The sequence below is a fragment of the Rattus norvegicus genome, chromosome 20, assembly GCF_021556685.1.
Source record: "Rattus norvegicus strain SHRSP/BbbUtx chromosome 20, alternate assembly SHRSP_T2T, whole genome shotgun sequence".
Taxonomy (NCBI): domain Eukaryota; kingdom Metazoa; phylum Chordata; class Mammalia; order Rodentia; family Muridae; genus Rattus; species Rattus norvegicus.
This window is the reverse complement of record NC_141553.1, coordinates 50,321,617-50,339,296: the sequence shown is the minus strand read 5'-3', so window position 1 is coordinate 50,339,296 and position 17,680 is coordinate 50,321,617. Positions and strand designations below refer to the sequence as shown.

General features: G+C 49.0%; 1 protein-coding gene across 1 annotated transcript in view; it reads right to left on the bottom strand.

Annotated features, from left to right (window-relative positions):
* The window catches only part of Bend3 (BEN domain containing 3), a 36,676-nt gene continuing 18,996 nt past the window's right edge, over positions 1–17,680 (bottom strand). Inside the window, 1 exon segment of the mRNA NM_001447197.1 lies at positions 1–5,636. Within this exon segment, the coding sequence (NP_001434126.1) occupies positions 3,393–5,636 (2,244 nt within the window). The 3' untranslated portion in view covers positions 1–3,392.

Sequence of the window (17,680 nt, the reverse complement as noted above, 5' to 3'; positions counted from 1 at the left end):
TTTTTCTATTTTTATATTTTATATAATTAATAAAACAGTGCTTGTATAAAAATTCACACAAAGTTGCTAGAGAGCATACAAGTTCCAAAAAATGTCCTGGGTTTGTGGTACATTCAGTTTTCTAAGGGTGCACTCAGATCAGTGTAACAGGCAGACATGACGTGGTATCTCGTTCTCTTTGGTAAAACTATTCTTGTTATATCACTCCTCACAGTAGTCACTCTGATATCCACTTTGTGCAGGGTCTGCGCTTCCTGGGATGTCAGACATTAAGGCTGGATCTACAAGAGGCAAGGGCTGCCCACAGCGGTGAGTGACAGCCCCGGGGCCCTCACCCCATCCCCACTTCAGAATGACCCAGTGACCTCCAACCGGGGGGGGGGGGTCTCCAGGTCCCCCTGGATCAGGTAAGAAGCAATGGCTGGGGGAATGGTAGAAACTGAGGCAATCTCTACCAGAACCCGAGTGGCCCACACTGTGGCGTGATCAAGCCAAATCCAGTCGCCACTAAGTAGATCCCATTGGTCAGTTGATGATTGCTGCTGATGTGAACCCCTCACCCCCTAACTTAAAAGGAGAGCAAGGTTCGGGGTTCAGCACTGAAGGGGAAGGACATTGAGCACTAATAACACTAGACATGGATTCCCTGACAAACGTTTCGCCATCAGACAGACGCGGCCACATGAACTAAATAAAGCAGGACTCGAACACTGTACATTCAAGAGTATCTTCAGACATTCTTTAACAGCTTACTAACAGAGAAAACCAAGACCACTACCACCTACCGTGACATACTATTTTAGTGAACATCAGAATGTCGGGGCTAATCTCTAGTCCTCTGGATACAAGGCAAAAATAATCTAAAACACGGAGAATTTAGATGGGGACAGGAAAAGCAATTGCCAACAAGATTTTATGAGACCCATTAAATTCTGAAAAAATAAGTATTTTATATTATATTGCTTCATGGAAAAAAAAATGCCCACTGGAGCTTCCTGTACGGATGGGGAAGTGAGGACCATACAGTCCAGCAGGGGCAGGAAACAGCTCCCAGAGTGTCCAGCTCTTTTCACTGAAAGGGACGATGGGACTGGGGGTGGGGGTGAAGAGGAGCCCTACATGGTTAAAGCACTAAGGAAACCAAAATACGGGTTCCCAGAATTTAACACGCTCTGGGTTATGGAAAGTCCCGCTCGGTTCCTAGAGCCTGCCATTTCTCTCCTGTGAGTAGACAGGACTTCTAAAAAACGCAGTGACCCACCGTGCTTCTGAGCGGCAGGGCCACGCTCCACTTTCTAGAGAGTGGGACGATTTTCACATGGCTTGGAATCCTCTTGGTTAGCATCCTCAAGACCAGAACAAATCCCATGGAATTCTCTCCAGCTAGGGGAAGCAGTGAGAGAGTGCCACGGCCATCTTTGGGGCAGTGTGTGTGCATGCGTGCGTGCCTGTGTGTGCATGGGTGTATGTGTGTATGTGCATGTGTGTGCGCATGTGTGTGTATATATGTGTGTGACTAAGGCATTAGAGAGAGGCCAAGTGAGGGGGGAAGGGGAGTCTTCTGGCTGCCCCATTACCTTCTTCCTGGGCACAAGAAGGTTGCCCCGTTTGTGGGGCCCCTCACCTCACTCATAAGGAGATAGGTGTGCAGGGGTGGGCATGTGACAGAGTGCCACAAAGTCTGTGCACTTCTCAAGGTCAATAATTTAGGTTTACAGTTATAGCATAAATAATCTGAAAATGACATGAATAGAAGCTTTATAGTACTGAAAACTGTTATTTTTTTTTAAATGCCCACTGGGTACATGCAAAATTATACCATGTTGTCTACTAGAACTAAAAGTTCTTATCTTTATGAGAAAATTCATAGATTATTCCTATCATTTCTGCATATTAAGGTAGCAAAATATTAAGCCATTAAAGTTATCACATCTGTAATGTCCCCCAAGGGTTTCATGACTACCCTGGGCAACTCAATTAATGTTCTAGGTCAAGGATGAGATGCATTCAGTTTGGGAAACACTGTTTCCTTTCCTTCTCAGGCATCTGGCCCCAGCAGGGAACGTACTCCATGCTGGGGGAGCCTGGGTAGGACGGCAGAACTTCCTGCAAGGTTTGAGGGAAGAGGTCTGGTGGGACCGGGAAGGGTTATGGGTACTCCATTTGAGGTGGCTTGGGTCCTTCCAACACCTGCCAAACAGCCCTGGGCTTCAGAGGTTCAAGACCGTGCTACTCATGGGGGAGCTAACACTGAGGTCTGGGGACATGGACTTTGTACAAATGCATGGAAAGTAAACAGTTCTTGGTGAGCCCCAAGGCTCACCCATAAATCACACAGAAACGTCCCTACGCATTGCGTTCCAATGCGTCCTCTAGGTCCACGCCGTCTGTGTGGAGAGGGAACGGGGCTGCGGGAGACACTCGAAGGCCGTGAAGACCCGTGCCTCCACCTATCTACATTCATATCATCTTCCAGTGTTCGCTTCTACACGTGAGCACCACACGGCAGGGCGGGGCGGACAGGCTGAGTCACAGGAAACCTCTCAGGGGCCACAGCAGAAGGGAGGCTCACGTAGTAAGAAAGGGGCTACACACTGTTTAGGATCCATCCCTTCTGCCGAGCCTAAGGGGACTCTGGACTCTTCCAAAACCAGATGCCAAACACAGGATTAGCAAAACTAGTCACTATGCCACCTGAAGCCAGTTACCCACAATGCCTGAATACGGCATTTCTTTAAAAAAAAAAAAAAAAAAAAAAAAAGCATAAATCTAAAATCATCTTTAAAAATCCCAGCAACTGAAGTAAATCTTACGGCATCTCATCTCAAATATTTTAAGATTTTTTTTTTCCTAAATAAAATGGCTCCCAAAGAGCCTAATGATTCTTTCAAAATTTCATTTTAGTTTAAAAAAAAAAAATAGAAGATGTAAAAGATGGGGAGAGAGACAAGTTGCTGTGTTTGTGTCATTTGTTTTTTGGACAGGGTATCATTATTTAGCCCTGGATGGGCTCCGCCTAGAGATGTGGGCTACCACATCTAGTCTAAATTTGAATTTTGAATCGTAAGGGTTAGGGAGGGCACCCCAGCCCTGTGAAGGGACCCTGCCCTACCAATTCTCTGATTTCACAGCTTGGCTAACCCCCCTTCCCAAACTCCCGCTGTGCCACCAGGGAACACAGAACAAAGTCATGGATACAAAAAGACCAAATTCAAGGCTTCTTTCTTGCGGCTGGGTAGGTGTTTACGTGTGCAAATGTAGGAACCCACTCCCCACTGGCATAAGGTGCCTGTCTGTGGATACCGTGCGCGGGCTCCAGAGCGAGGCTCAGTCCCAAGGGCACCCATTGCTCAGCCTGTGGTGACCCAAGTCCCTGGGCAGCCCCAACCCTGTCATTTCTCCACTTTCTTGGCTTTCTTGAGGATGTCGCACTTTTTCCTGTTGGGGCGGCGACACCGCTCATCAATGCTAGGTATACATTCATAGTGCCACACCTCCTCCATCTTCTCCACGGGGTAGACAGCTTCCACGTAATGGCGGATGAGCCTCAGCCTCGTGGGGTCCAGCTGCTTCTTGTTACAAGCCCCGGAGTGGTTGTACTGCAGTCGGAGGTTCTCGGCTGTGAAGAGTTCCGGGAAGAGTCTGACCAGGAGCCGGGCAGCGAAGTTGCCCACGGACAGGCTCTGCTGCACGATCTCGCGTACCTCCTTGTCTGAGAGCAGGTAAGGGGAAGGCACCGGAAAGTCGGGTGAGGGGACCACCAGCTCGTCCAGGGGTATTTTGCAAAAGTCTTTGCTGCTCCTTTCAGGAGGCAGCGGGGGCCCCTCAAACTCCTCACGGAACCTCTCGGGGTTGATTGCATAACTTGCTAGGTCCCGGCACTCGGGGCCAGGCACATGGACCTTGCGTTGTTGCTGGTAGGAGCGGCGCTGCTCCGTGTCCCTGCGCCGACAGCGCTCGTCCAGCTTGCCCACAAACTCCAGGGTCCACACGCGGTCGTTCTTGGCTCTGGGGTAGAGGAGCTGCACGTAGTGGCGGATCAGCCTGATGCGGGCGGGATCCAGCTGCTTCTTGCCCAGGGAGCCGCTGCAGTTGTACTGCTTGCGCAGGTTCTCGTGCGTGAAGAGCTCGGGGAAGAGGTGCACCAGCAGGCGGGAGGCGAAGTTGCCAATGGACAGGCTGCTCTCGTAGATGCTGCGAAGCTGCTCCTTGCTCAGAAGGCAGTCCGAACCGGGCATCTCGAAGTCAGGCTGCGGAATCTCTAGCTTGTCGAAGTCAATGGGCACCAGCCAGATCTTCTTGGAGCGCCGGCCCGGCCGCTCGCCTTCGAAGCTGTCCTCTACCTTGACCACAGAGATGTCGTCCGGCAGGCTAGAGGAGTCGTAGCAGTCGTCCCTCGGGGCCTCGCCCTCGCTGCCTCCCTCCAGACCCAGGCCCTCCAGCTCATCGTTGATGCGCTGGGCACACTGCTGCAGCCAAGCTTCCTCCTCTTGCATATCAGGAAAGTAGATCTCTGTGTAGTTGCGGATGATCTGCAGCCTCTGGGGATCCAGCTCCTGCTTGCCGCCATCACCGTAGCAGCTGTACTGCTCTCCCAGCTTCCGGTGGTCGAACAGTTCCGGGAAGAGGCGGTGCAGCAAGAACACAGCGAACTCGCCCGGAGAGGAGGCTTCATCTAGGAACTCGGTGAGGTCCTGTGTGTCTACCACATGGTCCGAGGCGATGGTGCTGCTTCGGTCCAGAGACAGAGCTTCCTCTTGGTCCTTGTTGTCCAGGAAGTGGCCGGCATCCACTTGGTCGGCTTCGAAGAAGTTGGTGACCTGGCCACCGGGCTGGCTGTCTTCCATTTCCCGCTGGGCCCAGAAGCGGCTGAAGAAGTCATTCAGCTGTGGTAAGCACTCGGCCTGCCACACAGCCGAGTCCTTCACAGAGGGGTAGTAGACCTCCACGTAGTTGCGGATGAGCTGGAGGTGCAGTGACTCTAACTTCCGCTTGGCGGCGAAGCCACAGGCGCTGCAGCCGCGGGAGAAATCCACGTCGCTGAAGAGCTCGGGGAAGAGCTGCACAAGCAGTCGGCAGGCCAGGTCGCCGCAGGACAGACTCTGCTCGGCGATCTGTTTGAGCTCCGCTGCCGTGAGCTGGTACTCGGGGGGAGGCTGGAACTTGGCCACCAGCTCTGAAGAGCTCACCTGCTTCTTGATGCGGCCTACCTCGAGGGAGAGCAGGTCCATCTTGCTGTGAAGCTGGGACATGTTGGACGTGAGCGTGTTGAGCGTATAGAACATCTTCTGGATCAAGAAGTAGATACTGGAGTCCCCATCGGTGGCAGCCCCGACACCACACTCCCGCTTCTGAGACTCGTTGAGCAGGCGCAGAGGGGAGGGGCTGTTACTAGAGTTTGCCTTCTCAAAGAGCTCGTAGGGGCTGAGCAGGTCTCCCGAGGGAGGGTTCTTCTTCTCCATGATCTTGTGGGAGATGCCGTACAGGGGCTTCTTGTAGGAAGGAGCGGTGGCCTCGGTGGAAGGCTCCTCTTCTGCAGGCCACACACAGCTCCCACCCCGGCCCCTGGTGGCAGGTTCCCCATTTCCCTGGCAGGGTGAACTGTTCTCACGGTTGCGCATGCCTGCCACGAGTGCCTAAGAAACAGAAACCATCGTGGGGGTTAGGTGTGTGTTCTGATACACTGCACTACACTGGGCCGGGACTGCACGGAAAACCCAAGGTCAATGTTTCCTGGTCCATAAGCTCTACCCAGACAGGAACATACTACAAACACATAGTACATCTGAGGGCCAACCTACTCCTTGAGAAAAGGGCTCAGGCTAGACTCAGAAAGGCTCCTGCTCTTGCAGAATACTTGTGCCAGGTTGGTAAGGGGCTGGGCAAGAACTTCTACAACAGGCGAGACACCAAATGAGCATGAAGAGATCCCATGGTTGCCCAACCGTAAGAAGGCCCCATCCTGACCCACCCCTCCCTGCTCTCAGACGGAAAAAGTGGCTCCTGGCTATGGTGGGTTCAGCCTGCAGCTTCTGGGAGCAAGTTACCACGAGGCACACAGTAGCAGGAACACAGTGGCAGGCTGGGCACTTGTGGCTGCCAGGACTTACTCTTGATTCACACGAGACACAGGCTGGCCTAGAAGCTCCCAGAGTCCATGGAGGGAAGATTCTGAGGGACACCTCAGTATCACGACTGTTATAGCAGGGTACCTCCTCAGCCAGCACCCACCCAGTGCCATAGATGAACACCCGTCCTGAGCGTCTATGGGAATGCTGGCTAGGGAGGACTCCCCCCTCCACCCAAAGCAGCACACGCCCACTGTTCCCCTCACCCACTGCTCCCCTCACACAGCATGCTCACACAAGCTCAAGCCACCCTTCAAAGGCTCTCTCAGACCAATCTCCATCACTGTTCCTGACCTCGATGCCCTCCTCAGTGGCTGCACCTGTTTCAATCTAGACCTCTTAAGCGACAGGTTTCTCTCTATGCAGAAACACAAGTGACTTGTGATAGGGAATCAAGGGCAATATGGGGGCAAAAGGCGAGTTTTCAATCAATTCTAAACGACGGATATCTGTATGTAGTAAGGATTGGATAAATGATTTTAGCCCAAACCTCAAGCTCAATACAAAATTAACTGAAAATGGATCAGGCTCGGTGGCTTTTAACTAATATCCCAGGAATTCAGGAGGCTGAGATAAGAGGATTTGCTGTGAGTCTTAGGCCAGCCTAAAAAACAAAACAAAGCAAAACAAAAAGATGACAGAATTTTAGATGACCTACATCTGAACTTAGACATTAGCTGGATATTAACGCATTTATCTATAATCCTTGGCTATGGCTGTCAAAAAGAAAAAAGGGCTGCAGAGAGGGGAAGCTCAGAGCTAGAGTGCTTGCCAATATGCAAAAGACTCGGGGTTTGGTCCCCACCACTGGCCCCACTAAACAACCATCAGACCAAATGAACAGACTCATTTTAAAGGTGGGTATGTGTTAGAAGTCCCAATACTTGGGACGTAGAAGCAGCAGCATTGGAAGTTCGAGGCCACTCTAGGCTATCCATATTTAAAAAGAAAGAAAGAACTGATGAACCCCAAAATAACTGTGAAAGGAAGCCAGATTATCCAATGTCACTATATAAAGACTCTAGAAAGTGCATCCAGTGTAGCCAGAAAGGAAACCAGTGGGTGCCTGGGCAGTAGGGACAGAGGGAAAACAGAGACCCAAGACTGTAGTGCCGACTGACACACGTACACAAGCCACGACCCCACACCATGTATGTACTTCCTGTACTATTAACGGACCTCAGTTATAAGGTATTAACTAATTTTGCCAAACGTTTAATTTGAACCAGGAACTTGCTAGGATATCTATCTGAGAGTTTAATGACACAGAAGTACCGACTAGCAGGTAGTGGCTGAAGTGGAAGAACAAGAAAGCCTCAGGGGCAGCCAAGGATGCTCCCTCCCTCCATACCTGGGAAAACACAGCCGATAAGCTCGGTGTGGCCGAAACTGTAATGTCCACAATGGTGTGGGTTCTGCTAAAACAGATTGGGAGCTGTGGGTCTGCATTAAGCTCCCAGATACTGGAGGGGTCTCGGGGCCTAGAAGACAGTGTCTGACCTCACTTTACCTCACCCAGGCAGATCAGCGTCAATTGTAAGTCCAGATAACTAATTCCAGCACAAAACTGAACGTGAGTTCTTTGTAGAGGACACAAACACAGGATAAGAGGATACTCGAGAGATAAGGTTTACCCAGGCAGAGGCAGTAAGGCATAAGCAGCCCCAAGAAAACAGAGCTCCGAGCCTCCTGCGCCGACCACACATTGATGTGGTGGTCTTTTGTTTTCAAAGATGGGGTCTCCCTCTCCTCCTGCCTCCTCTGTCTGCTGAGTAATAGGGTCAGGAACACAAAGGGGTTTTTGATGATGGCAGTCGAATGACTGCTTTGTGGTGGGTCTGTACAGGCTGACACAAAGGTCAGTGGCATCTATCCCTCCTACTCTTCTAACACATCTTACTTCTTGAGAGCAGAGGGCTCTCTTGCTTGGAGGGAGGAGAGGTTGTGTCTGCACCTGCCCTCCTCTCTGCTCCTTCCTGGTGACTCCTCCTCCTCCTCCTCTCTCCCAACCTATTGAACGATGAAGCCATTTCTGATCTACCCCACAACTGAGCAAAGTAAAAGACGTTTGTGTGTGTGTGTGTGTGTGTGTGTGTGTGTGTGTGTGTGTGTGTGTACATTGCCCTGGCCAACTCTTACATCTTACTCGTCAACTTCTGTAGACCAAATTAGATTTTTAGCAATTTTATGTCTTAAGTTCTATTGCCTCAAAGTAATTCTGGCAGTCAGGGGTGTGCCTGAAGCAATCAAGTTCAGCACTTAAGAGCACACCTGCAGAGGACTGGGTTTGGTGCCCAGCGCCAACTTCAAGAAGCTCATAACCACTTTAGCTCCAAGGGGATCAGACTGGCCTCCTCAGACACCATGTGCATACATAGCCACACAGACACACATATATACACACCCACACAGACACACATACATACATACCCACAAAGACACACACACACATACATACCCACACAGACACACATACATACATACCCACAAAGACACACACACACACATACCCACAAAGACACACATACATACCCACAAAGGCACACATACACACACACACACAAAGACACACATACATACCCACAAAGGCACACATATATACATACCCACAAAGACACACACACACATACATACACACACAGGCACACATACATACACACACACATGTTCACACAGGCTCACATACACACACATACATGTTCACACAGGCTCACATACACACACATACATGTTCACACAGGCTCACATACACACACAGGCACATGCACGTGCACCTACGCGCGCACACACGCACGCACACACACTCACACACACACTCATGCACGCACATACACACACAGACACATACATACATACACACACAGACACATACATACACACACACACACATACATACATAACCCCACAGGCACACATAGATACATAAACATAATTAAAAATAAAACTTTAAATGCCACAGAGTCGCTTGTCCAGCTTGGTTTTGTTTCTTTGTAGAAGCCTGGCTTTCCGAGCTCTGGCCTGCCTCTGCCTCCTGAGTGCTGGCATTAAAGTGTGCACCTGCAGGCTAACTCTTGAAAAGCTGTGCTTGCTTCCTGACAAGCACTCCCACCCACATAGATGAAACAGAAGTCTGCATTAAGGTCATCAGAGGGCCACATAGTGCACAGTGAGTGTTCTGGAGGGAGACTCCATTCCAGACAACACAGAAGATAGGTGCGGGCTAAGATTCCCAGGAGAGTGACTAGGACCAACCTTGAACTAAATCTGGATTCTCCCATCCCCACACCGCAGATCCCCTCTCGGTTCTCAACCCAGCCTTAGTCTTTTTACACAAATATGCCATTCCCACCAAACGTGATGGGAACTCTACTATGGGGGGAAACACGTCTTCCTACGCTGCTTCATAAAAAGTCAGGCGTCCCAGTAGAGGGCAATGCTCTTCACTCACAGAACCCTGAACACACAATTCAACACAGACACAAGCATCCGAGGGAAGGCTCTTAGCCACCCCTACACCGGGGTCCTGTCAACTCTGCTCAATTAATTCCGAGAACGCTGCCAAGACGATGACGCGTTGGCTCTGTTTACTGCTGATGATAAAAATCTCTGCTCAGCTGTCTAGGAATATCAAGGAATCTTTAAATCTGTGCTACTTGGCACACGGTTTCTGGCTGACAGTTCCCAATTCTCCAAGGTGCATCTTCCAGCCATATGGGAACTCTGTGGCACAGCTCTGGCTGATGCCAGTACCTTGCCTTGATCCTGACGGGTATTTCATTCACAAGGGAAGGCCTGAGGACCAAGGAAGAGGACAATGCTGCCATGCAAGTGACAGGCAGCAGACATCCTGGGGAGACACCAGGGACAGGGCCACTGGTGCAGTAAGTACCACCAGACCCCAGATCTTAGAGACATTACTGACTCAGTCCAGTGACGGATGAGCTTAAACAGTGTCCAGGGAGTCAGCCAAGTGGAAGGCCAAGAAGGCAGCATGCCTGGGGGAAGCAGGAGTGGAAAATTAATGTGACCGTGATACGGCAGGAGGCTAACGCCGCTCTTCTGGAATCACGGCATGGAGGGCAGTGCATACCTTGCCCTTTCAACAGAATTCTCCACAAGTGCCCAGACCCACTTAACGATGGGTATCTTGGGTTTGCTCCACCTGCAGCCGATAGAAACGCCCAAGTACATGGGAACCTAGCAGGACCCTGGGCATACTAGGAAGGAGTCACTTCAGACTCCGCCTCGCACGGTGCTTCCTCTCCAGGCTTTCCTGATGCTGCTCACAGAACCTGGAAGGAGTCCACATCAAGACTCCCGTGTCACCTCACAAGCACCCCTGCAGCCCTCACCACCTCACCAGCTCCCGACCAGGCAGGCGAGGCAGCCAGCACAAAGCTCTCAGTATTCCTGCTTTTAATGAGAACTGCAAATATCATTTGCCTGTTTCTGCAGGGCATCTCAGGGACCCCCAGCTGGTTCGGCAGTCACTGGGTGTAGCAGGGATGGGACGGCATTTCTCCTCTCCAACTGAAGGACCAGCCACAGCGTAAGACGGACACAGACAAAAGGCCCTGGGAGAACAGAGCTAACCTCTGCTGGGACAGCTCTTGACTACCGCCTCCCCGTATGTAACAGAGATGGTTACCAAGCTCACAAGGTTGGCTCGGCAGGTAAAGGGGCCTTGCCACCAAGCCTGACATACATGCCACATGCCTTGGTGTACACACATGTATACACACACACACACACACACACACACAAACACACATCAATCAATCAATGAGAGAAATTAAGAACAAATATGATCACCAATAAAAACTCTACCTATGCTACTACGCCCATTCCAGGGAGGGCAGAGTCCTCCTTCCCACAGTCCTTGTCAGACTAGACTCTGCCAAAACTGTTACTCATAAAACAGAAGTGTCAGGGAGTTGGAGTGATGGCTGGGTGGTTAAAAGCACTGGCTGCTCTTCCAAAGGTCCAGGGTTCAAGTCCTGGCAACCACATGGCAACTTGCAACTGTCTATAACTCCAGGGTATTTGACCCCTCTCTGACCTCCAAGGGCACCAGGCCTGCCTGTGATGAACACACATACATGCAAGCTCAGCATGCACATACACAGGGGTCAGCACAGGCAAGCTCAGCATGCATACACACAGGGGTCAGCATGGACAGGCTCAACGTGCACACACACAGGGGTCAGCACTGGCACGTTTCAGGGAGACACAACTTCCACAGTCTCTGCTCTGCCTCCTTCCACAGAGTAGAAGCGATGGATGGCCACCTGGGCTTTGGGGGTGGCACTGAGATGGGCGGTGTCGCAGAAGACATCAGACAGCTTCCTAGATAGTCCCTGCTAGCTTCCCTCTGATACCTGTAGAAGGCATGTCAAGACTGCCATAGGTCAGGGGCTTAGAGCTGCGGTTTCGGGGAAGAAAACTGGGGGTTTTGGTTTTTTTGTTTGTTGTTAAAGATTTATTAGCAGAGTGGTGGTGGTGCACTCCTTTAATCCCAACACTCGGGAGGCAGAGGCAAGTGGATCTCTCTTAATTTGAGGCCACCCTTGTCTACAGATTGAGTTCCGTGACAGCCAGGGGTACACAGAAAAATCCTGTTTCAAAACAAACAAAAAGTTTTATTTAAGGGGTTGGGGATTTAGCTCAGTGGTAGAGCCCTTGCCTAGGAAGCGCAAGGCCCTGGGTTCGGTCCCCAGCTCCGAAAAAAAGAACCAAAAAAAAAAAAAAAAAAAAGTTTTATTTAGCTGGGTGTGGTGGTGCACACCTTTAATCCCAGCACTTGGAGGCAGAGGCAGGTGGATCTCTGTGAGTTTGAAGCCAGCCAGCCTGGACTACAGAGTGAGTTCTAGGACAGCCAGGGCCACACAGAGAAATCCTGTCTCAAATAAAACAAAATGAAAACCAAAAGAGTGTCAGAGAGATGGCTCAGCAATTAAGAGCACTGACTGCTCTTCCAGAGGTCCTGAGTTCAATTCCCAGCAACCACATGGTGGTTCACAACCATCTGTAATGGGATCTGGTGACCTCTTCTGGTGTGTCTGAAGACAGTTACAGTGTACTCAGAGACATAAAAGAAAAAAAAATTAAAATTAAAAATAAAAACAAGAAAAATTAAATTCCCTTTTACTTATGTTCAAAGAAACACTTTTTTATTTTATGTGTAGGGGTATTTTGTCTGCATGTGTGTACATGTACTACATGTTTGCCTGGTTTTCCTTGGGTCAGAGGTGCTGGGGACTAAGCTGTCTCTCCCCAGTAGCTTTTCTGAGGCTTCTCTTTGATGTTATATAAACAATCCTGGCACCTGCAAAAGATTTCATTTCTCCAGCTTTCCTTTAAGAATCAGTTTATTCATTTTGTGCATGTTGCATGTATGTACAGTAGTCACAGCATGTGTGGAAGCCAGAGAGCCACTTGTGGGAGAGCTGTCCCCAACCATGTGAGCTCCAGAGAGCAGACTCTGGTCACCAGGCTTTGAAGCAAGCGCCTTTCCTTCGAAACAAGGCTGCACCCGAACTCACTACACAGTCCAAACTACCTCAAACGCCGTCCTCTGCTTCCTGAGGGAAGGAATTATAGCCCTGGACTTATAGAACCAGTCATATAAAGACTGAACCCAGAGCTATATGCACATTAGACACTCGCTCGATAAACCTTAGCTCTGTCAGACTTGGTGACTGTCACTGTGCCCAAGGAGCCCCTGCCAGCCTCCGTTCCCCACTCCCCAGATGGTCAACGTGCTAAGAGACCTTATGTTCCCTGCCTAGCCCCACTACCACACCCAGAAGGCTCAGGAACTCCAGGAAAAGGCCAAGCGCTAACCCTATCTGACCTAGACTGGTGTGCTATTTTAGAAACTCAGCCCACACTCGAAAAATCCAATAGCTGTTCTCCAGTCACTAGGGTCCTGAGAATTCTGATTCACTGACACATAAACTTCCACACACTTTCAAAAAAGCAAATACCAGTCAGCCACAGAGGTACACAAGAAAGCACTTGTGATGGTTAACCAGTTAAAAGACTGATGCCGAAATTCTAGGCTAGCCTGAGCTACAGAGCCTGACTCAAGAGACAGACAGACGGACAGAGAAGCTGTGAGAGAAGCTGCAACCCCAACAGGACACATGACACACCTGTAATCCCAGCATTGGGAAGCAGAAGCAGGAAGATCAGGAGTTCGAGATCATCCTCAGCTACACAAGGAATCTCAAGACAGCTCGGGCTACAGCAGAGGAGGGCCCAGGACAGCTCAGTAGGACTCTGGCCTAGCCTCCCAAGGGCCCTGGTTATGAACCCCAGCACCACAAGGAAGAAAAAGGAAATGGCAGCGTATGTGAGGCCTTCAGTTCAAGCCCTAGCACCAATGCTACCCACAGACAACAAACGAAAGTTACAAAGAAAGGCGATGGCGGCCTCTCACACTGCTGCTCTTCCTGTGTGGCCGTCCCCCCCTGTGCAAATACTGTTGCCTCAGCCACCCCTGTCTGAGGTGCTCTGGGCAGTGAAGCAGCAAATGGTTAACTATTCACACAGGTCCCACTAACCACTCTGTGGGTTTTACCTGCCTCCTACATGAGTGACAGTGGGGAGGAAGCCATTGTCACCATACTGGGAACGACCAACCGATACATGGCGCCACATGGCGCCTTTCCCCAGATCACTGGGGATGAAGCTAGGGTTGGGGTTAGCATGAATGGTCGGATATTTCTAAGTATTCCTTTACAGAAATGCTTAAAGGCAGTGAGGTGCGGTGGCACACACCTTTTATCCCAGCACTAGGGAGGCAGAGTCGGATGGAGCTCTGAGTTCCAGGACAGGCAGGGCTGCAGAGAGAAACCCTGTCTCAAAAAAACCAAACCAAAACCAAAAAAACAAAAATTGCTTAAAGATGTGAAAAAATTCAATTTTCTTCCATAAGCATTATAGATTTTTTTAAAAAAATATCTCCCAAAAAGTGGTTTGGGAAACACCTCAGTGGGTAAAGCACTTGCTGTGGCACCTCGAAGAGCTGAGGTAAGATCCCCAGAACCTATCAAAAGTTAAACATGATCTCAGACCATGGGTTTCTGAGTCTGAAATCCTGAGGCAAGACGGAGGCACCGATAGCTCTCAGTCAGCCAGCCTGTTGTGCACAGAGGTGAACAATGAAGAAAGTTGTCTCAAGGGGAAAGGGGAGGACAGACACACCACCAGACGCTGACTTCCAAAACAGAGGCCCTGTTCTTGAACACGTAGACACACAGACACTCACACACACAGACATATACACACACACTTTTAAAACTTGTCTTATTGGGGTTGGGGATTTAGCTCAGTGGTAGAGCGCTTGCCTAGCAAGCACAAGGCCCTGCGTTCGGTCCCCAGCTCCGAAAAACAAACAAACAAAAAAAAACTTGTCTTATTTACATATCACTCCTGACAGTCACAAAATGGGACCGACCCAAATGTCCATCAGTGCATGAATGGGTAAACAAGATGAGATACAGCCACACAACCGACTACTTACTGTTTGGTCACAGAAGGAACAGAGTGATTTTGGAAATCCCAATCTCTGTGCACAGAGCTTGGAAGTCCTAAATCATTTTAACAAGTAAACAGCTTGAACAAACTAAAACCAAGCGACTTTCCTAGGATCCAGACAGGGAAAGAACATAGACCCCCCCTGAACCTGGAGTGAACACGGAGAATTACAGCCACACTGAGGACGGTCAAGTGCAGAGATCTCCAGGGAAGCAGGGCAGGGAGGGGAAGGCAGACTGTGATGAGTCAGGGGGACACGCCTCAGAGTTAAACACCCCGGCAGGTCTGTCAGAGCTCATCTACATTTTTGTGGGTTTTACCTTCAAAAGTCCTAGGTCTTCAGTAAATGTCAGAGAAAAATTCCCCCATAACCATGACAGCAGAATTAAAAACAGAGCTACTCTGGAATGTTCTGGAGCACTGTGTAGTCCTCTGCACAGGTTTTCATCAGAGCCTGTGAGAGTTGAGGAGGGGGAAACTCCAGCAGCACAGGGAACAGGAGGGTGGGGGAGTAGGAGAAGGTAGGACCTCGGGCTGGGGACAGAGGAGCAGCACAGGTCTGCTAGACAGGTGAGAGCAAAGCGGGATGTTGGCCTCTGTCTAGTGTTAGCCCTAGACCACACAGGATGGAAGCATGGTAGGTACCCTCTGCAAGCTACCCTCTGACCCCAAAACCATGTGCTCTGCTGAGCATGAGCACTTACACACAAATGAACGTAAAAGTAAGACAAAATGTTTTCATAGCTACCCAACACAGTAGTCCATGGGATACGTGCATGAGTGCTCTACGTGCACCTGGATTCCTGCTACTGACCTTGAATAAAAGCTTTAAGTCAGGCTGGCGAGATGGCTCAGTGGTTAAGAGGTCCTGAGTTCAATTCCCAGCAACCACATGGTGGTTCATAATCATCCGTAATGAGATCTGGTGCCCTCTTCTGGACTGCAGGCACACATGCAGGTAGAACACTATATACTAAATAAATAAATCCTTTTTTTAAAAAAAATGTTTTGGGGCTGGGGATTTAGCTCAGTGGTAGAGCGCTTACCTAGGAAGCGCAAGGCCCTGGGTTCGGTCCCCAGCTCCGGGAAAAAAAAAAAAAAAAAAAAAAAGAACCAAAAAAATAAAAATAAAAAAAATGTTTTAAGTGTACATTGCATTCTAGGGCATCATTGGGGAGAAAAAGAATTGATAAGATAAAAGAGAGAAAATGAAATCACACAAATGCTCAATTAACAACAACAACAACAAAACAAACAAACGAAAAAACAAAAACAAAACAAAAAGCCAGGTCAGTAGTGCCTGCCTTGGACCTAGAAGAGGTAAAGAATCTCTGAGCTTGAGGCCATCCTGGTCTACACAGTGATTCCAAGACAGCCAGGGCTATGAAAATATACCCTATCTTAAAATAAACAAGCACACAAACAAACAAACAAAACTAAACTAAAAAGTGCCAGTTATGTTGTAATCCCAGCACTGGGGAGGGAGAGGCAGGTTGATCTCTATGACTTTTAAACTAGCCTGGTCTACATAGTAAGCATATACCAAGGAGGGCTGTAGGTGCCAGTAGGACTACATGGTGAAACCATGCCTCAAAAAACAACACACACACACACACACACACACACACACACACGCACACGCACACACACGCACAGGCACACGCACACACACCCTAACAAGAGTCAGGCATCCTGACAAATGTCTATAATCTAATACTCTGAAGACAGACAGGAACATTGTGAATATTAAGCAAGTTCAAGGCCATCATGGGTCACACAGCAACAAGACCTGTTCTGGTGGGGCGGTAGTGTGGCAGATCTTTAATTCCAGCACTAGGGAGGCAGAAGTCGGCAGATCTGGCCAGCTTGGTCTACAAAGCAAATTCTAGGACATCCAAAGCAAGACAGAGAAAACCTGTCTCAGAAACCAAATATAAAACAGCAACACAAGATTGTTCCAGAAAACAAAACATTAAACCGAACAACAACCACAAAACAACACAACAAACAAAACCCTTGGAGACAAAACTAAGAACAAAAACAACAAACGGGAATCAGTTACAGGGCCAGGCATGCTCAGCAGTGAAAAGTCTGACAATGGATTTCACCTAAAAGCCCAACCCGGCAGCTACTCTGTAACCACAGTACTCCTATAGCGACATGGAAGGGGAATTGCTCCATGCTCTCTGGAGTACTTCAGAGTAAACTGCAACAGTGGCAACATACTACCTAAATGTAACAGAGAGATTGCCAAAGTAACCCTTTGCAATTTAGCCAAAGATTCTTTGTTTTTGTTTTTAAACTCCAGTTCCACGTGATCGGTTTGTTATCTCCGGCCTAGAGAATGGCTCCACTCACAATGGGCAGTTCTTCCCACAGCAATTAACATAACCAAGATAAATCCCCACAGACATTCCTACAGACCAACTTAATCCTGAAGATCCCTCCTTTAGACTCCCTGCCCAGATGATTATAGATCAAGCTGATAATTAAAACTAACCATCATGTGACTCAATGACCAGACTTAGGCTGGTGTGCACATCAGCAGTACAGTGCTCTTCCTTAATATGTATGAGGAGTTATGGTCAATCCTCAATGCCAGAAATAAATATTCAAAGTTAAGAACACATAGGTCAAAGAAAACACAGGGGTCAAAAAAATCAAAAAGGGAAATTAAAAAATATTTTGAACTAAATAAAAATACAACTTACCAGTTTAAGATTAAAGTATAGAAATATGCATTTCTGAGAGTATAAGGCGTTACAAAAAGACAGATAGATCTAAGGCTGGGCATGTTGGCACACACCTACAATTCAGCACTTGGAAGGTACCATCAGGAGACTCAGGAGTTCAGGGTCAACCTTGGTGTATGGTGACTTAGAGACCAGCCTTAATTATGAGACCAAAAATTTAAAGAGAAACAGGGAGCCATCACTACAGATCTCATGGTTACTGAAAGCATAATAAAAGGAATGCTGTGCCATAGTTACAGTTTGGGAGGAGACAATCTG